This window comes from Anolis sagrei, chromosome 5, assembly GCF_037176765.1.
Source record: "Anolis sagrei isolate rAnoSag1 chromosome 5, rAnoSag1.mat, whole genome shotgun sequence".
NCBI lineage: Eukaryota > Metazoa > Chordata > Lepidosauria > Squamata > Dactyloidae > Anolis > Anolis sagrei.
The window spans coordinates 20,556,272-20,578,215 of record NC_090025.1 but is presented as its reverse complement, the minus strand read 5'-3'; the positions used below and the strand labels follow the sequence as shown (position 1 = coordinate 20,578,215).

Below are 21,944 nucleotides of genomic sequence, written 5' to 3'. Positions count from 1 at the left end.
AGAGTTTTCAGCTGGAGAGCTGCAATGCCTCACCAAACTAAACACTCCAACATTCTATAGCATGGCAACAGGACAGTTAAAGTGGGATAAAAGTATTAGAATTGTATGCTGTTGCTTCCTTCAAACCCAGATTCATCCTCCTTTCATTGCCCACTGTTGTTCTTCTGTGCTTTTTAATCACTTCCAACTTATGGCAACTCTAAGGTAATGTTTTATTGACCAGCTTTGTTCAAAGAGGGTTTGTCTTGACTTCCCTCTGAGGCTGAAAGAGTGCAACTTGTCCAAGATCATGGAAGACGTTTTCCTTGGCTGATTTGGGATTTGAACCCTGGCCTCCAGATTTGTAGTTCAGCTCTGAAATCACTGTTTCATGCTGCCCAGTGTAGTTGTCTGTAATCCTCACGACACCAAAAACATCTATGGCTGTTTGGATAACATCTTTGTTTTTCCTCTTTTTTCCCTCCTCCAGACACCAGACATCATGGTCTGAATGTGAACTCTTTAAGAGAACTCTTGAGACAGCTGCCTGATGTCCACTATCGCCTGCTCAAGTACCTTTGCCACTTCCTGAGAAGAGTTGCTGAGCATCACTCAGAGAACAAAATGAACATTTCCAACCTTGCCACAGTGTTTGGACCAAACTGTTTTCAGTAAGTTTCTTATTTGAAAAAAATTCCCCCAAAAAAGGTAGGGTGCAGAGTTAGGTGCTAGCAAAACAATAAATTGATTAAAAAAGTAAGGTGGTTGGGTTCCAATTGATGTCATGCCATTTGGGCAAACCATTAGAATCAAGAAAAAGCTTTGTGTTTCATTCTTTTTGGCTCATTAGAAAAACATGCAAAATTTAGTCTTTAATTTTATTGCTATATAATCATAATAGTTTGTATCTGATCACAACAATGTGAAGCAAGAGGGTTCTTTGCAGTCGCTCTCTTTGTATGTTTTCATGACAAGGGTTGGTGGTGGGAGAGAACAAGATCTCAACTGAATCCTGATCCTGATTCAGGGCACAAGGCACACATGTGAAACAAAGCTTGCAGATTAAAAATATTTTTAAAACATTGCATGAAAGCCCTCAAGTGTTTAAAAAAAGTGTTTTCACTGCAAAACTGGAGGAACATTGTGTTTTGAACCAAGGTCAAGATTGAGATAAGGACAAATTATTTTGTAGGTGTGGGTTCAGCCCTTATTATATCACTTGCTCTTTTTCTCATGCCGAAATTCCTTTCATAATGTTGGCTTACTATTTGTTCTGTAGGACAACAATGTTTTTCATTGAGTTTGTTTTGCTATTAAACTCTTTGAGTCCGTTTTGGTGACTTTGCCTTGATTCTTTCAACTTGCTTGTTTTGGGTACTGTGGAATCTCAAAAGCATCAGCCAGTGGGCAGAGTGAAAGGATTTCCGAGAACCTTTATTTGGACTGCATGTAAATAGTAGTGTTGGTAAACACGCTTGTGTTTTGGTATTTCCTAGCACCAACTACAAGGCGTAGAGCTTTTTCAATCTATGCTCCAATTCTGTGGAACTCATTGCCTCCATATGTTAGAGCAATGTCGGAGTTTCAACCTTTTGTAAAAGAGCTCAAGACTTGGCTGTTTGGTTGTGCATTTAAGTAATCAGATCTAATTTGCCAAATAGTCACTGTTGAATGTTTTTATGTTGAATGTTTTTATATTGTGAAATGCTATTTTAAATTGTAAGTCGCTCGGAGCACCTTGGTGGAGAGCGACTAATTAAGAAATAAAGTGAAGTGAAGTGAAGTGAAGTGAAGTGAACTACATGTGTTGGTCCTAACATGAAGTAGAGGGCAACTGGGCAGGACAACCTGGTGCAAGAAGGGGTCACCTCAACTTCTGAGTGTTATTTCTGCTTTGAGGGCTTGATTGGAAAATGTTTTGCAGTGGTCAGCTGGTGATTCCTGATTTCTTTAGGAACCTCCATAGCTCAGTGAAAGCACACAATTTTTTCATGAAGTTTGGAAGTTTTCACTTAGATAAAAGTAACATTGCTTTTCTGGGTAAAATTAAGTTATATTCAGTTGCACAGTGTGCAGTTATTAATTCACTTTATTTGGTGTTAACAAGACATGGGTAGTTTTCAAACATTGCTTTTACAAGGGAATTTGAGACTTTTAAACAGGTGCAATGTTAAGAGTTGTTCTACTTTGTTGCATAGTAGTCTTTTGGGGGAATTCTCTCCCACATCTCTACAGGTTAACTAAGATCAATGGCCAGGTTAACTAAGATCAATACTTCCATGTTTATCTACATAGAACACACTTATTAACACCTACTTCCTGGATGTCAACCTGACAGGTCAGGGATTTCTATTGCCCCTTATTGCTGTTTTGAAAACCTGTCAATGCTCATCTGGTATTACTGCTAGAAGCTGAGATATATGCAACAAGGGGCAATAGAAATCCCTGACCTGTCAGGTTGACATCCAGGAAGCAGGTGTTAATAAGTGTGTTCTATGTAGATAAACATGGAAGTATTGATCTTAGTTAACCTGGCCATCTGTTTCTCTGTAAAAGTAGCACTCAAATATAAAAGGCAAAGGTTTCCCCTTGACATTAAGTCTAGTCATGTCTGACTCTGTGGGGTGGTGCTCATCTCCATTTCTAAACTGAAGAGCCAGCGTTGTCCGTAGATGCCTCCAAGGTCATGTGGCCGACATAACTGCACGGAGTGTCGTCACCTGCCCACCAAACGTTAAAACCAGCACTTTGAATTGTGCCCAGAAGCTAATCGGCAGCCAGTGGAGCTGGCGCAACAAAGGAGAAGTACGCTCCCTGTACGCCGCTCCAGTTAACAACATGGCTGCCAACCATTGGACTAATTGAAGCTTCCGAGAAGTTTTCAAAGGCAGCCCCATGTAGAGAGTGTTGCAGTAGTCTATTCGGGATGTAACAAGAGTGTGGACCACCATGGCCAAGTCAGACTTCCCAAGGACTGGAAGCAGCTGGTGCACAAGGTTTCATTGTGCAAAAGCTCTCCCGGTCACCACAGCACCTCTGCATATATTTATGAAAGGCCTGTACTTAAAAATAAGGGATTATTTGGAGTCTTGTTCAGTATATATAAAAGGAAAATCTATCCAACCTTCAAATTGGGGACATTTCTTATAATACCTTCTGCATTGAACTGGATTATATGTCTACAATGCCATAGAAGCCAGTTCAATGCAGTTAATCTTTATTCTGAAACTGCATTATATGGCAGTGCAGATAGGACCTCTGAGTTTTTTCTACAGTGGGACTGTAGCTGAAGAAATGAAGAAGAACCATTTGTACAGCATGTGTTGGAAGAAAAGACAGATGCTCAGGTGGGGGATGAGAAATTAATATTTTTCAATGATATACTCTCAGACTAGGCTGAAAGGGGTCTCAGTCCAAATTTGCAGGGTCAGTCTTGCTTGCAAGGTCAGCTTTTTGTGTACTAAAATGCTGAACTTTTGTAAAACAATTCTACTAAAAGAGAAGGCTCTGCTGGAACGGAAAGTTTGCACAGTATCAATGAGATAAAAACAACCCAGTAAAAGCTTTACCTTAATCCGCTTTGTCCTTGCCCTTCTGTCTCTTTCTCGCCTCAGTAGAAGCTAAAGTATGTGGAACTTTAAAAAAAAGGCTTCTAACATTTAATCTGTGTAACCGTAGGAATGTAAATAGTATGGTGGGATTTCTTTTTCTTACCAGAAAAAGAAATGTTTAAATGTTACGATATCCTGACTGCATTGTACATTGAGTCATTGACATTTCCAGGTTTAACTTTGAATATTTCTGGATTTGATCAATATGGGTGTTTTTCGGAATCTGCAGGTTCTCTGAGATGACTCTTATGATCGGTTTTTGCCAGAAGTTGTCCAGAGAACTGTCTTGGAAGGTCTAGATATTTTTAGAGAGAACAGTTCTCTAGCAATCTTTAGTTCGTCCAGCATGATTCCATGGTAAATTTCCAACAGAGGTTGAACATAGTGTCCCAGGGGCATCTAGAGAAGCATAGAAAGGTATATTCTAAGTTTTTAAAGATGTGTTTTCTGGGTTGTTGTGTGTTTCCCGGGCTGTATGGTCATGTTCCAGAAGCATGAAATGTGTTTTCATTTGTAGCGTTTCCACTTTCATGAGGATCCTGCACCCCTAACCCCTGCAAAAGTGGAGGGTCTACGGTATTTTGTTGTTTATTCATTCAGTCACTCTTGACTCTTCGTGACCTCATGGACCAGCCACACCAGAGCTCCCTGTCAGCCGTGGCCACCTGCAGCTCCTTCAAGGTCAAGCCAGACACTTCAAGGAGACCATCCATCCATCTTACCCTTGGTCAACCCCTCTTCCTTTTTCCCTTCCGTTTTCCCCAGCATCATTATCTTCTCCAAGTTTTCCTGTCTTCTCATTATGGGGCTAAAGTGCTTCATCTTTGCCTCTAATAGACTTCCCTCCAGTGAGCAGTCAGACATTATTTCCTGGAGAATGGACTGGTTTGATCTCGCAGTCCAAGGCACTCTCAGTTCAAAAGTGTCTATCTTCCTTCACTAGCCTTCCTTATGGTCCGGCTCTCACATCCATCGGTTACTACAGGGAATACCATTGCTTTAACTATGCAGACCTTCGTTGCCAGTGTGATGTCTCTACTTGTCACTATTTTCTCGAGATTGGTCATTGCTCTCCTCCAAAGAAGTAAATGTCTTCTGATTTCCTGACTGTAGTCTGCGTCTACAGTAATCTTTGCACTTAGAAATAGAAAGTCTGTCACCGCCTCCATGTTTTCTCCCTCTATTTGCCAGTTATCAATCAGTCTGGTTGCCATAATCTTGGGGTTTTTTGTCTACTGTATACTCAACTATCAATAGTGATTTTATTGAAATAATACAGTGTTCCATCGTTTTATCACTGTTGTGCTGTAATTTTATTGTGTTTTCTAGCTTTAACGCTGTTCTCTGTTGTTATTTTTAAAAGAAGTGATAGAAAAATGTTAAATAAGTAAATATAGTACAATCCCAAATGAAAGGTAGTCACTTGCTTCTGACTCAGCTTTCTAATGGAGCAGAAGAGATTTCCGAGACAGGCTGTTTCATAGTTATGAAGAACCAAGGTTTTGCAGGACTGTCCAAACAATTTAACCTAGGACAAATTGGTTAACTATGAGTTTAAAAAACATCACCAAAGGTCAGTATCTTCTAGGAAAACTGACATGTGCAATCTACCGATTGCAGTCTCCAGGGGCATCCCATGCTTCCTAGGCTCAGGCTAACCTCGGAAGGTGGGATGGCAGTGTCTTTCTCCCCGTATCCCCCCCCCCCCATGCCTACCCATACCAAGAGTGCATCAAAATGGGTGGATGTATGGCAACCCCCTATTAGTAAGGGGCTGTGTGGCTGAAAAATGCAACATGAACTGGCATAGTGTAGAAGGGCCAGTGTGTATAGGCTCAACATAAGTTAGAAACTACTGGAAGGCACATTACAACAAAACAGATGAATACAGGCAATCTGCAATTTTGAAGCATCCAACTTACAAACAACTCATAATTAAGAACAGAAGTGAGACATCAGGAAATGAGAGAAATCTACTCCTAGAGAGGGAAATTCACTCCTGAAAGAATTATCATGGGGAAAGGTGTATCCACTGAAGCATGATCACCAATCCTTGTTTCCACAACAAGCCACATTTTTCAAAATCCAATTATCACAGGGACAGGAAGTAAGGTGAAATCTTCTGAATGGGGCACAGCAGAGAAACAAACACCACAGGGGTGTTAACCCTTCAAAGCTAAAATATATATACTTTAAAATGTACCTGTTCCAATTTACAAAGAAATTGACCTGTCCTGTCAAACCTAGAGGACCTATCTTGTTTGTAATTTGGGAACTACCTGTATATTGGGTTGTTGTAGGTTTTTTCGGGCTATATGGCCATGGTCTAGAGGCATATAGCCCGAAAAACCTGCAACAATACCTGTATATTGCTTTAAATATTTTGTGCATCATTCTAAAATATAGTATTACAATATTTTTGTCATTTTTTTGGTTTTTCTGTGGGGGGGGGGAGATACTTTAAAATAGGGTGGGGAAACTATACCCCCCAAGTCCATGCAGCCGCCACCACCTTGGATATTCCCATCTCTCCTTAAACGTAATAAAACTGTCTCAATTTGGCACAGACAGTCCTTTTTAACTGCTTTTAAATTGCCCCCCCCCCATCTGCTTTTCCCCTTGCTACTTCAGTTATAGTAATTTTAATTCACCTTACAAGAGGTTTACACTCAATTAAGTCCATTTTGTGGGGAAGAGGAGAGAAGGGGTGCAAGACCTTGGCCTTCCCAATAGGCTCAGCAAAAGCAAACTGCTGCATCCTTTCCAGAGTTGTGTGCACATCTTCATTAATAATTTTACCACGTTGACCAAATTTTGATGTTGCCTACCCATGGGGGTCTCAGTTTTAATCTGTGAAATATTGGGAGTGTATGTAACTGCAAGGCTATAGAGCAAACCCAGTTTGTTGCAAAGAAACAAGACCTGGCATGTATTATGGAAGGAACCACAATCAGAATTCAGCGGAAGATACAATTGAAATGACAGCATTCATTCTGTTCAGGACTGTGGGTTTTGTTTTGTTTGTGTTTGTTTTGTTTTTTCCTTTTTGGGCTGCCTATCAGATCTATCAAATGATGGACCTCTGTTGCTGACACTCCTTTGCCAATACACTTGGATGTAAGGCATGCATTCATTGCCGGAGCCAGTCTATTTAAATGTGGAATGTAGTTGTTTGTGTGGCCCAGATACATTTTATAATATGAAATGATTAAAAGTGCATGAACTGCATTTTCTTCCGTGACTCTTCCCAGCCTCCTTGACTCTCCTTGCATTTCCACTCTTTCTGCAGACTAGAGGTAGAGGATTTAAACTTTGAGATTCCTCCTTCCATTTCTTGGAAAACTGTGTGAGACGCTGGGTTTAAAATAGATTGACAAGGCCAGTGCCAGCAATGGCCTCTAGTTTTGATTGGAATTGCTCCCATAGGAGCAGAGAGCTTTTAGCCTGTTTTTTACTAAGTGGACCAGAGCCGTTCTTTGTTCTCCGCATTTTTCTGTCTTGCAAAATGATTTTTTACTTAACCATAGTTTTTGCCCATGATGAAAAATAGGAGATTTTTTGTGGAGATGTTTGGAGGTACAAAGTAGTGAAAGTCTCCATGGGATATTTAAGGTAGCAACCTCAGAGCATCTGGGATTTGTGAAAAATTTCCTGTAAAACAATGTTTTTATAGTGTCTTGAGAAGGGTGCAACAAAAACTTCAGCATGATCATGAAGGTATGCAGAACTGCTATGTAGGCATCCTATAAAACCTTGGCAGTTTGGAGAAATGTACAATTGGTGCTCCACATTTGTGGGTTTTGACTTTTGCAAATTAGGTTATTTTCAGATTTGATTAAAATGTTCTCTCTGGGAATCGCTAGGTCCTCCACTGCAACTTCCTCAAGAAGTTGACCATAGGTAACCTAGTAATTTCTAAAGCGAACATCTGTTCAGGAATCTCTAGGTCTCTTGGTAGGATTTTATGATCGTTTCCAGTAGAAGTTGACCAAAGAGTTGTGCTGGAGGACTACAAATTTCTAGAGGACTGTTTTCTCATAGTGAATTTAGTGGCTGACCGTAATTGGAATTTCCAGTCAGAGAGCTCTGGTGCCACCTGAAATTCTAAACCTTAGGATTCTCTGTGACGCCTCCATAGAAATAAATGTGGAATCACAACACTATCTGGGTAGGCATAGTGTAATGATTAAATGATAGAAAAAAATCAACTCAAAGCATGACAACACAATCTCTCCAACCAGCGTAATGTGGTTACGCTAGCTTGGGGAACTCTGGGAGTCCTTTTAGTCCAAGAAAAGGAGTGTGCACTGACTCTGTGCCCATGGGGCTTGCCACTAGAGCAGGCGCCTGGTGCAACTGTTCCTCATTTCAAACAGAAGGCAAATGATGTCACTAAAATGGTGTTAATTAAGAAAATTGCCTTTATGAGCAAGGAAATTGTTAGACTGTGGTTGAGACCCATTTGAGATTAGATTTTTAGCCACTTCTGTTAACTAAAAGGCTGGAAGGGATGAAGTATCCGTTGAAAGAAAATTGTTAGAAAAAAACTAGTTGATTGGAGGGTGTGAGTGAACAGATGGGCTGGGATCCAAAGTACTATGCAACATGTTAATGCAATGTTTTATTTTTTGTGTGTGTGGCTTTTAACCTTGTTTCATTGTTTTAATGTGTTTTGTGTAATTGTGCTTTGTTTATTATTTCATGTTGTTAGCTGCCTTGAGTCCCTAAAGGGAGAGGTTGTTGTTGTTCATTCATTCAGTCATCTCCGACTCTTCGTGACCTCATGGACCAGCCCACGCCAGAGCTCCCTGTCGGTCGTCACCACCCCCAGCTCCTTCAAGGTCAGTCCAGTCACTTCAAGGATGCCATCCATCCGTCTTGCCCTTGGTCGGCCCCTCTTCCTTTTTCCTTCTACTTTCCCCAGCATAATTCTCTAGGCTTTGCTGTCTCCTCATGATGTGGCCAAAGTACTTCAACTTTGTCTCTAGTATCCTTCCCTCCAGTGAGCAGTCGGGCTTTATTTCCTGGAGGATGGACTGGTTGGATCTTCTCGCAGTCCAAGGCACTCTCAGAACTCTCAAAGGGAGAGGTATCAAGATAAAAATAAAGTTTTTGATTGATTGAGATTGATTGTTTATGATTGATTGTTTATATTGCCCATTTGCTTTGTTTATTATTTCATGTTGCTAGCCACCCTGAGTCCCCAAAGAGAGAGGTGGACTTAATTGACTTGCCTTGTATGTGAAAGACATATGGTCTAAGCATCGAATAAACTACTCACTCACTCATAAATAAAGTTTTTGATTGATTGAGGTTTGTAATGTATCTAAAGCAGGTATTTATTCTCTGATCTGAGTCGTTTGGGAAAGAGCTAAACCATAGTTTAAACCTAGAATTTGACATACACTTGCATTGGGATTTTTCTTTTCAATTTACGGGTATAAGGCGGTACTCTAGGTTTCCTAAGTGCAATTCAAGCATCTTGCTAAACATTGTTCGAAATTGTAACCATGCCTGGAGTTTCCAAATATACAAGAAAAGTATTGCTTCAATTTGTTTGCCTACTTTAGTTTTCCATTTCATCTAGAGCAGGCGCCTTTGGAGTTTTAATACAGTAGTAAACTTTTACAATGATTTGTCCATACAGAACCCGTAAACCATAGTTGGAGCAAGCCATCTTCACCAGTCTCTCTTTACACTATATTTTTCAGCCAGCCACAAACCAGGCTGATTATCAAATCAGATCACTTCACCATAGTTTTTACTCCATCTCTTTGGCTTGTTGCTTATAGATAGCCAGTCTTATTTGTAGGTTCTACTGCAGTTTTTGAATTTTACATTTGATCAGATGGGATTTATATATGTTAGTTGTTTTTAGATTTATATTGTTTTATATACTTGTGTATTGTTGTCTTGAGTGCGGCACTTTGTAGTGCTTCTGTGAGCAGCTCCGAGTCCTTTCGGGCAGATAGAGGCAGGGTACAAATGAACTAATTATTAGTAGTATTATTGGTATTATGATTGTTGTTGTTTAGGGTAAATGTTCAAAGTAAGCATTTCAAACACAGAACATACAACAAAGAAAAAATGTGTTGTAGAAGATGGATTTCAGATAGCATTTGAACTAAGAACAAATGATGAGAAGCACATTTCATATAAAATCAATCAGTTTTTAAAAAGCGATTAAGGACCTCATCATGCTAGAGAATGAATCCACTTTTAATCCAATTACTGCCTCCTGCAGAATTCTGGGGTTTGTAGTTACGGAGGAGCCTTTAACAGCCTCGCTAAACTACAAACCCCAAAATTCTGCCGGAGGCAGAAACTGGATTTAAAGCAGATTCATTCTCTAGTGTGATGAAGTAGCAAGAAGGAACGAGCATTTTGTGTGTAACTCTCATATGATGGTTGTCTGTTTTGACTATGATGTGAAACAGGGATGAAGAAATAGTTCTGTTTTGGACTACAGCTCCTTTAATCTCTTATAATTGGCCATCTGCATAGGAACCAACTACTTATAGAGCAAAAGTTTCCCCATCTCTGGACTACAATGAAACAAAGAGTGTTTTTTGTCCCATGACATTAGCAAATCATGGTATGGGAATTACTGTAGGTGTGTTTATTGATTCAGATGTATTTTCCTCTTGGCATTTTTGTATCCTCCTGCTCCTTCTGGGCTTGTTTCCATTCTACCAAGCTGTTGCTAGCTGCCATTTCTAAACCAAGTTGGGAAACTTGTTTCTCAGTCTGAGTGTTTCTTAAATTTCTGACAGCAGAGAGACCCCTGTTTCCCCTTAAACTAAACAATGTGGGTGCTACTAGCTCTTAACAGCACAATCTGGTACATATTTTCTCAGACAGTAATATTTTGTAGAACTTTATCCCAGGTAATTATGCATGGCATTGCAGACTGAGGCTAGAAAATAGGCAATGGTTGTTTCAAGGTTAGAAATGTAACTCAGTTTGTGTCTAGGTAGCCCCTGGGGATGCAGTGGGTTAAACTGCTGAGCTGCTAGACTTGTTGACCGAAAGGTCGCAGGTTCGAATCCAGGAAGCGGTGTGAGCTTCCACTGTCAGCCCCAACTTCTGTCAACATAGCAGTTTGAAAACATGCAAATGTGAGTAGATCAATAGGTACTGCTCCAGCGGGAAGGTAAGGGCGCTCCATGCAGTCATGCCGGCCACATGATCTTGGAGGTGTCTTACGGACAACACTGGCTCTTCGACTTAGAAATGGAGATGAACACCAACCCCCAGAATCGGACACAACTTGACTTAATGTCAGGGGAAAACCTTTACATTTTATACTTCTTTTTTTTTTTAAAAAAAAAAAAGTAGATATGTTCCTGAAAATTCATACAAAATTTAATGCTTGAGGTAGACATAATATAGAAATAACAGGGGTTGAACAGTTCAGCTAGTTTCAGTTTTAGCCAAAATTAATAATATGCTAAATGTAACAGGAAGTAAGCTTTACATAAATAAAGTTTTTGAACCTTCTAGAGACCACTTGAAGGCCCACCCCAAAATACATCTAAGGATGACTCTACTTTTCTGATTCCATTTTGATGGTCAGATATATACCAAATAGGGGGGAAAGAGAGATCTGTGATTAAGAGGTGAGGCAAATTTATGAGCTCTCCTACTTTTCCCTTTGTTTTGCTGTTTATGTGCTGTAAAGGATTGCTGTTGCTTTCTTTGCTTGTTGTATACAGGCATCGTCTAGTCTAGTCAGTGTTAAATTGCAGTTCGTATTTTTAACATTCAATAAAACCGAAGGAAAGAACGACAGATGCAGTGAAAGAGAGAATAACATCTCAGAACTTCAGAAGTTCCTTTTCTGCCGTGTCCAGTATTCTCTAGCCAGTAACTTTTCCAAGCTCTGTATATTCCTTATAATGCTGCCTTCAGGTGTATTTGAGGATGTCCCCAAGCCTATTATTGGTCACTACTTTTCATGCAAATTGAAAAGTAACGTCAACCAAAGCCCTGTGATACAATCCACAGTGTGCTTCCCAGGGCACTTTCTATTCCCTAGTGACCTATTTGGCTAGAACACAGTCATCTCATTACAGCTCATTAAGAGTTATGTGTGTCTTTTTTTCTAATGCCCTCAACTTGTTGACTTTTTTTTTTTTTGTATAGTGTATCTCCTGGCTTTGAAGGTATGAAGGAGCAAGAGACCTGCAACAAAATTATGGCTCACATGCTGGAAAACTACAGTGCCTTGTTCGAGTGGGAACAAACGAAGAAGGAAAATGAAATGCACCCATGTGAGGAATTGTCAAAGATTATATTGGTGAAAGTGAGTGCTAGAAAGATCATTCCTTTTTCTTCTTTTGAGATTTCCTTTCTGATGTAGTTGCATGCAGCGGATAAGGTACAATGGATAGTAGGGAGGAATTAATAATTTGCTTCTTACTATGAGAAGAGCTACAAAAATGATATAACTTTTGAGATACAGCCATACTTTTGTATCTATAGATTCTGCATCCATGGATTCAACCATCCTAAGCATGAAAATATATGGAACACAATTTTATTACATCGTTGTTATGTAACGGGACCTGGGCATCCATGTGGACAGTTTTGGATTTTGGTATTCTGGATGAGAGATGTTCAGCCTGTACAAAGGAAGTTATTGGTTGGGTTGACTTCAAGAAACTCAGCTGGGGTTTTGTTTCAGACCACCACTGTCTCCCATGGATACCAAAATCTGACATAGTGACCCCTCTGCTTTCTCTTGTGGTTTATTGTACACAACCTTTGTTGGGAACCTTCAGCATTTGTACATGAATTATATACAAAACTTAAATGAATTTTATGTTTAGACTTGGGTCCCATCTCCAGGCTATCTCTTTATATACATATATTAAAATACAAGTATTTCAAAATCCCCAAAAACAACAACCCCAAAATCCAAGAGACTTCTGGTCCCAAGTGTTTCAGATGGTAGATACTCAACCTTTAACTCTATTTTTGATGGGAGGGAATCAGGTGGGGCAGAAATGTTGAACAGAATAACTACATGAGGGGAAGAGTTTGTGCAGTTTTTTTTCTAATCAAATCTTCCTACACAAAACAATCTTCCTTCGTCCCTATCACTCCCTCTTTTTTCATTAATGTGAAAATATCAGGGAAGTATTATTGTATGAAACTTAGTTCAAGCATATGAAGTTGATATGTTTTAGGGCTTTACATCTTTCCTGGCACTAGAAACCGGAATAGCATGGAAAGTATAGATAGGTTCCTGCATCCTAAAAAAAGAGGAGAGGTTCAGCGTGTTTCCCCAATGTTTTAAAACTAAAAACTATCAACACATACACGTGGAATGAAACAGCCAAGGCAGATAAAACGTGCATAAGTAAATAGAAATATTTTGAACCTACTGGACACCATTTGAAAACTTCTTCCAACATGCATCTACGATTTTCTTTGTTGCCACCCCAAATTTCTTCTGATTTCTATTTTTATGCCAAAACTGATAGATCTACTTTTTAAATATGTTCCAGATAGCTGCTAAGTCTGGCTTGTCAGCTTTCTCCCAACTCTGTTTTGCTGTGCATGCCATTCCAGTAAGATATTCTAGAAACAGCTGCTGTTTACCTTGCCTATTATAGGCAGGCACAAGGGGTCAGCTAGGCTAGAATCACAGTCTTGCCTAACATAGTATTTACTTATTGCACTATTTACTGCAGACACACAGCTGCAATCTGACACATAAGCTGTGCATTTCTCCAGCCCTTCCTCCCTATCGTGTCAGTGCTGATAGTTCTTCCATCTAAATAGAGAATAAGGAAGAAACTTGAATAAATGGACAATAGAAGTCACTGTCAGAGTTTGTTAAATGTCCTACTTTTGAAGTAGTGGGGCTTTTTAAAATGCTGATCTGTTTGCTTTTGGATCTTGAAGTCTCAAACAAAAGTCAAAAGCAAAATAAGTACTATAACGAGTCATCACTAAATATTCTGCTCCGTCCTTATGCTGTGTGTAAGGCAGCTAGTTAAATATCAATCAATCAGTCAAAATAATTTATTGTACGGGCCCAAGGCCATGACAAAAAGCACCACATGTGCACAATAGTACCCTCGGAGTAACAGGTACCAAAGATGCTGATCAGAAACCATAATCTGCTCCCACAGCAAAAACAATGCAAGTTAATAACAATTAAAGCTAGTTAGATACATTTCCAATTCCATGCTCCTTCAAGCTGTACTGTTTACTGCATTAATTGCTAGCTGTCATTGCATCCTGTAATATAATACCATCCTCCGCAGTAAGAAATCTGATATGGGAAGATTAGGACTGTTTTGATCTTTGCCATTTCAGATCACCTCCAACGCCCTGGCCTTTGAACTTTGTTGCTTCTCCTCATAAATATTACCTGGCTCTTGAAGGAATTCAGTTTAGGTGTTGTAGAACTTTCCTATTGTGCTCTTTTAAAAACATGTATTTATTGATATACTGTATTTATTTTGCTTTTAAACTGATGTGAGCCCACTGGATGCTGAACACTGCATCATAGTGCTGAAATATAATAAATGAATAAAATGGCAACTAAAGACAGCAGAATATGAAACCAAGAGAAAATCAGCAACACTGAATACAACATTTCAGCATACAAAATAAAATTATAACCAGGAGCAGGATAAGAGTATGAAAATATAGAAACCCTGAACACTTTATTGGTGGATACTTGTGAATCATGTTAAATATTGCTAATTACTCTCCCAGCAGAATTCTGTTAAACCCACATTGGGATACCTGTACAGAGCTGGGCACCTCTACTGATAAACCAGTGCTTCTCAACCTGTGGGTCCCCAGGTTTTGGCCTACAACTCCCAAAAATCCCAGTCAGTTTGCCAGCTGTTAGGATTTCTGGAAGTGGGAGGCCAAAACATCTGGGGACCCACAGATTGAGAACTACTGTGATAGACCAAGCAAGATGGACAATGCTATCCACTAGATGTTCCGGATTCTAGATAACCTGAATTCTGACTGTTAGCTGTTCTGACTGAAAATTACAGGAATTCTCATTCAAACCACCTGAAGCTCATCAGATTGCCTAAATGTACCTTATTTAATTTATTTATTTATTTTGCGCATTTCTACCCCGCCCTTCTCAACCCCTGAGGGGGGACTCAGGGTGGCTTAAAAAAGGCACAATTCGATGCCAGCAAAACAGATAATAAGATAAAACATATATCAACAACAATTATAAAACAATTAAAACAATCCAGTTATACATCACAATTAATCTAATGATCAGTGTTCGCCAAACTCGGAATCCATAAGTTCATTCCGCGTTGTCAAATCCTATCCAATTCTAGTCGTCATTGTCCTTTGTCTGTCTGCCAGATTACCCAAAGGCCTGGTCCCATATCCATGTTTTTAGTTTCCTTCTAAAAGAGAGGAGGGATGTTGATGACCTAATTTCCCCGGGAAGTGAATTCCACAGGCAAGGGGCCACCACCGAGAAGGCCCTGCTCCTCGTCCCCACCAATCTCACTTGTGATAGAGGTGGGGCCAAGAGCAAGGCCTCCCCAGAAGATCTTAAACTACCTTAGGATGCACTCATTTTCTGCTGGGCCAAAGTTCATGCCAGCAGTGTTAAGATTGTAAGCATAGGTGGTGTGAGTGACATGGAGCATGTGAAATGAAATCAGTTGTTTCTCTGAACCATGCTTCCTCTTCAAGAGAACTTTTTCTTCTTACAGATCATTTTGCAGTTAGTTGAGCAGATTAAAAATTACAGGAAGGAAAAATAAAAGAAGATAGAGAGAGACTGGAGACAGTTGAGTCTCCTGTGCGGAGAGAAAAAAGTGTGGTATAAAGAACCATGATGATGATGATGATAATGTTGTTGATGATGTGGCCAGGGATTAAGTGAGCAATTGCAGGTGAAAGGTTGCCAACCTTGTCACTCTTTACCTTTGGAATCTTTTTTGATTGCCAGGAATGGGCTTGTAATTTTGAACTTGGCCGAGTCAGACTCATCGCTTTGAAATCTGTTTTCAATGATATGCAGCTATGAATATCTTTTCTCTCTGCCTGAAATGCATTCCTGGTTGTGTTTAGATGGAACAGCCAGCGAGAAGGGCTAAAAATTCTTGGTATTCACAAATGTGCTGATGCCCATTGCCTGACAGCTCCTGTTGCAAATAGAAGCTGAAACATGGATGGGCTATATTTTAAGCCCCTGGATCTGCAAGAAAACCTCTAGCCAGAAGTGACCATATGTTACTTCTGGATTTGAAAGACTGGTAATTTGTATGCCAGGTAGGAAAGTTGAAGCCCTGTGACTTAAATAAATTGTGAATTTACTTTTCTAGAGAGTTTTTCAGAAGAGTAAAATCACCCTTGCTTTGGGCCATCAAATTGTGATTTGGGAAATCTGGGGATGGGGGGAAGGGGATTATAGGCTCCAAAAATAGCTTTATGGGTCCACATGTGGCTCCAAAGTAATACCTTGCCTACTAGGAACTTACCAGGATAGAAGAGCTTAATGTGGCTTCCAACCTTCCACCCTGTAAACTAGGACATGTAAATGAACATCAAGCCCCAGCTTGTTAGAGATAAAAAGAGCCAGGATTCTGGGTCTGAAACATAACACTTAAGTTTGCAGAAGGGATCAATCAGGATCAGTTAGATGGCATGTGCTAACATGTTGCCAAAAAGCCAGAATTATTTGCATTTCTGGCTTAGAACTTTATGGAACACAGTGTAATATTTCTTGCTAGGTATGTGTATTGACAGGCAGCAAATATATATTGATATATATTCCAACATGTTACAAAACTGGTACAATGTCTAGTCCAGGTGTTACTCCAGATTTCCAAATATGCAATCAGTACACCATGTTTTATGCTGCAACCATTTGTGTATATAGAGCAACAGACTAAAACAAGAAATATTTTGTAAACTGGCAGAATATTGTATTTTGCTGTTCTGACTTACTTTTGATAGCGAATTGTGTTTTGACCATTCTGGCATTGTACAAAGCCACAGCTATACTTCTTTAACAATGGTTTGATGCCATGATGACAGGCTCTTTGGCAAACACTCCCAGCTCTTTCTCATGACCTCAGACTTGATATAAAATGAACCCCAAAACTAGGAATGTCAATAACTTTTTAATTGCAAAATGTTCCACTGAGCAACCATTGCTTTCTCTGTCTTCAATTCCTGAGACAATCAAAACAGTAAATTACCAAAATAATAAAACGTGTTGTATAAACCCAAGATAAATGTGTATATGTTTTGCAGAACTGGCAGCCTTTTATACATGTCCAAATGGTGGCTGTAAGACCAGAATGTTTAGTTTTTATTGAATAGACTTACAGTCAAGAAGTCATCCACAACACCAATAGAAGAGAGCATATAAGAACTCAGAATACTGATACAAAACACCATTGTGTATCAAATTAAATGAAGAAAGTTATTTTTGGAAATGGCATATTGTTTTTATTTTTAAGTACCTTTGTAGAAATTATTTTCTTTTGTTTTTAATCCATTTTTATTTATAATAACAGAAGACAATTGACGAAGAGACACAATCAGAAAACACAAGGCAACAATGCAGTAAAGCTTTTGGGAGTGGTTTTCAGAGCCACACAAAATGATAATGTCTAAGAAGTGTGTGCTTAACTCCTGATACAAAGGATTCCTTTCACCAAAATGAACTTTCCACCATTGTTATCAGATCCTTAGATTTCTCCATCAGTATCATGTTCTATAACCAGCACCACCAGTAATGTTAAATTTGGTTGGTAATCCTTCCATGCAAGAATTAAACTGCAATAAAAAAAATACCCAGTATTTTGTGAAGGAAACTTCCATGCTCCTGCTTTTCTTAATAGGCTATCTTCTCTCTTCATAGGAGGCCAGCTGTAAGCAAAATCTGCCTGTCATTCTGACAAGTGTTGAAAGGGAAGCTCCAAAACGAAGTCCAAGAAACAAGGTACAGAAAAATGTGTGGTTTTTTCTTGGTTGTTTTTGTTTCACTTGCTTTTTCTCTCTATCTGTTGTGGGAAACCTTTGACTTTCCTGGTGTTTTGCCCTGTAGTTTGCAAAAGCTACATTAGGCATAACCAATGATCCATCAGCAGCAATGTCTGCTGAACTTGTCAGATGAAACTCCCCTCACTGGAGGTGGACCAATCCAACCTGCCTGAGCTGCCTATTAGTGTTAGGGACTGATTTGGGTTTATCTCAGACCCCATCTATACCACCATACAACGCAGCTTCATGCAGTTTAACTGCATTTAATTGCATTATATAGTAGTGTACACTTATATAATGCAGTTCAATACAATTTAATTATATAGCAGTGCAAATGAGGTCTCACATGTGGGCATCTTGTGGCCCTCCAGATGTTGCTGGTCCAACATAACCAGTGATAAAACAGTGTGAGCTGGGGTTCAATAACATCTGGAGGATTCATTCCTGGCATTATTTGAACCTTGTTCTTGTGCATCTTTCACATATACTTCCTATGGTGCTGTCCATCCTGAATCCTTGCTTTTCTTTTTGCTTGAGGTTGCTTTAGCTTGCATATCGGGCTTCACCTTGTTTTGTCATACTTCTCTTTGTTGACAAAACCTGGATATTGTATTGCCTGGCTTTGCCAAGACTTGAACTTTAGCACCAAGTCAGGCTGGAACATTCATACAACTATAAAGGTCATTTAGAACCAAGTAGCATAATATCTTCACCTTCCCAACCTCCCCCACAGCTGTGGACCACATGGGCACTTTGTGGTGAATTGGAAGTGATGTCACATCATTTCTGATCACAATTTGAGGCTAATTTTCTATCATAACAAAGGCAAGTTGTTTTGTTTTGTTTGGGGCAATTTTAAGACAAAATATTTCTAGGATTGTTTTCAATTGTTTGACTTAGAGGACTACCTGAAGGCTACTAGGTGCAGAAATGGGGTTCCAGGGAAATATATGCCCCACAAGCTATACTTTCCCAGCCATGATTTAAAACATAGGTAGACAGTTGAGTTCATTGTTGCTGCTAACTATTGGCAGTGCTACTTTAAAACATCTGAGAAGCAGTAAGTTGTAAGAAGGTCCTTCATTGTGCATGTGGCAAGGCTCCGGCTGCATTGTAATAGGAGGTCTGAGGTTTGCTCTTCCCCACATTCACATGGATTCAGGTTTTAGCCTGCTGCTTTTGGGCTCTCAGTTGCTGAAGTGTTCCTGTGAGTATCTATAGATCTTAGAAAACTATTTCTTGATTTAAGGCGTTGATGTGCTGGCTGAGATCTGAATAGAGGATGGGCCAGATATGTCAATGCCTTGGTACTTTCATTATTGGCTGCTACTTCACAGCGGATGTCAAGTGGTGCAATACCGGCTCCAGTGGTGTAGGGTGCAGACAACCTGGGATAATGCAGCATGTCTCATTAAGAGCCATGTCTACCTGGGCATGCACATTCAGCAGCAGAGTAGCAAAGCGCAGGGGCAAATGTCTTCACTGTATCTGGTTGTGATCCCCAGGTTGTGTCAGTCAGCTTTTGTATGATATTGTTTCCAGCGCCCACTTTCTTGTATGTCAGAGAACGGTCTGGGGTAACTCCCAGGTAATTGGGTGTGCTGCTATGCTCCAATATGGATAGCTTTTCCAACCTGGGTAAATCTCACTTGCAACAGCATCTTCAAGGACTGACAATCTGACTCCGTTGCTTCCTCTGTGCCTTAGCAAGCATTGCTCATCTACAGAAATGGAAAATATGTGAACACTAATATATGTAGGGTATCCCTTATCCAAGATATTTGGGACCAGGAGTGTTTAGATTTTGTATTGAGGAGGAGTACGACTGTCACCATCTTGATAGCAGAAGTGGGCAGCCAAAAGCTTTTGGATTATAGATGTCCAGATAAGGAATATTCAACTTTGTATGTATCTTTTATGTCCACCTTCCCAGCCTCCCCACAGCTGTTTGGAAGCATAAAATCTTGGTGGTGGGGAATGAAGAACAAAAGAATAATGCCTAGAGTGAAAGAATTGTGTGTGTAAAAGAATACAGCCCCATAGAGAGAAAATACATGTGACTGGCTATCACATGTCATTGTCTTTGAGAACTAGGCCAGATACCTTGATTTAAATTCAGGCTTAAGGTGAATGCCTCTTTTAAGGTTTTTTTAGCATGTCATAACCATCACACAGATGTTTGATTTGCTTGGGGCCAGAATTATTACCCTCTGCCATTCAACAGCAGAATAAATGTTTTTCATTCCCTGAGTTGGCAAATTCTGCAGAGCCTTAGAAGTTAAGGTACATTGGATTGCCAGATCACGTGTTTCCCACTCAAAAGCAAAAATCCCTGCAACTAGGTTAAAATAGGCTTCTGTACTATAGTTCAGTGGAACACTGTTTGCCTTTTGATAAGCAGACCCATTTATGTTTCTTGTTTCCAAATGCATGAACATATTTCACTCTCTCCCTGACTCCCATCCTTTCTTTTCTTTTTTTTAATGGCCATCATTTAATTATTGCTTCATAGCACAGATAGAAAAAGTCTTAAGACATACAGTGTTTTTGCAGCACTTGGGGTGCAATTTTCCAATGAATTTAATACCCCCCAAATGGCATCTAGAGGAGAGGGCAATTTTTACTTCAATTGCTGTCGTTGTTGCCCTGAGCCATTTTACATCTGGGAGATGTAAAATGGCTCAGGGGCAGTTCTTCACAGTAATTGCCAAGGAAGTCCAGGAGGAATGTGAAGGACTGTATCCTTCTGTTCCTTTGAGGGTATATGAGGGCAAAAATCCAAAGAAATTTAAGAATGCTTCATTGGTGACATCAGTAGGGTTGGTGTCATCCAGCACAGTAACTCATGCTGTCACTCACATGCGTCTGCTTCCATGCCAGACCATACCACCCTGGATCTTGTCATCTTTTTCCATGAATTCAATATCCATATATTGTCGAAGGCTTTCATGGCCGGAATCACTCAGTTCTTGTGGGTTTTTTCGGGCTATATGGCCATGTTCTAGAGGCATTTCTCCTGACGTTTCGCCTGCATCTATGGCAAGCTTCCTCAGAGGGTGAGGTCTGCTGGAGCTGGGAAAAAGGGGTTTATATATCTGTGGAATGACCAGGGTGAGACAAAAGGCTTTTGTAAGTTGGGCTAGGTGTGAATCTTTTCAACTGACCACCTCAATATCCATAGTTTCGCATACACATGTTCCAAAACATTATTCCATCTGTAAATGTTTGCAGGCTTCTCTGTTCCTCCAGTTTGATTCTATGGTGTGTTTCAATCCCAAGTTTAGTTTGCTATTATCCAGTTTTACATATCCACAGGGCAGGGGGGATCTTGGAATGTACCTGCCATTGAAACAGAGGTAGTACTATATGGTAGCTAAAATACCAACAATTATTATTTTTGAAACCCAGCATCACAACATAGGCTTGTGATGGATACAGATGGAACCACATGATTTGAAGTGACTTTTTACTTTAATAATAATGGCACTTCTGATCAGAGCACATGTACATGAGAACGTTCAAAAAGTAAATTAGCATAGAGTTTTCACCTTGAGCATCTATGGAAGTTGACCATGTAAGCAGGGCTGATGAAAAATGTTTTTGCAGTTAGTTATATTCACCTACATCACACACAAAAATAATTTAGATACTCCCTAATGTTGTTAACGTACCCCTTGCACCTCTTTGTGTTGCAGTAGGGGTGTGTGAACAGGTTCCTCCCTCTATTTTAAGTATAGACATGCCTACTTTTGAAAAATAAGTTGTAATTTTTTTCCGTGTCAGGAGCGACTTTAGAAACTGCAAGTAACTTCTGGTGTGAGAGAGTTGGCCATTTGCAAGGACTTTGCCCAGGGGACACCTGGATGTTTTACCATCCTGTAGGAGGATTCCCTCATATCCCCATATGAGAAGCTGGAGCTGACAAACAGGAGCTCACCATGCTCCCAGAATTCGAATTGCTGACCTTTCGGTCAGCAGTCCTGCCATCACAAGGGTTTAACCCATTGCGCTACCAGGGGCTCCTATTGTTGTAATAATATTAGAGGAAGAGGAGAAAAGTAAATATGATGATTGAATGGAACTTGGCTAAATTGTTCAACTAATGCACATTTAGTGTGTTTTGGTGCATATATGCAGCCTTTTGGTGAACTACCAGAGGATCGGATCTTAGACCTTTGGCTATTAATGTTTGTTTGGAATTTGAATTACTCTTTGACATTGGATGCCTTCTGAGCCTTTCCACTGCAGTATGGACAGAACCGGAGTACTCATTTGTTATGTACACCTTGGTTATATTTATGCTGTTCTTGGCATCTGCTCCCAAAGACACTGTATCTGCAAATGCCCCAGTCT

The 21,944-nt window shown here is 39.9% G+C and overlaps 1 protein-coding gene across 1 annotated transcript in view; it reads left to right on the top strand.

Annotated features, from left to right (window-relative positions):
• Nucleotides 1–21,944, top strand: part of FAM13A (family with sequence similarity 13 member A) — a 167,035-nt gene that overhangs the window by 26,399 nt on the left and 118,692 nt on the right. Inside the window, exons 4-6 of the mRNA XM_060779247.2 lie at nt 470–650; nt 11,736–11,895; nt 17,470–17,550. Of these exons, the coding sequence (XP_060635230.2) occupies nt 470–650; nt 11,736–11,895; nt 17,470–17,550 (422 nt within the window). The remainder of the gene's footprint in view (nt 1–469; nt 651–11,735; nt 11,896–17,469; nt 17,551–21,944) is intronic.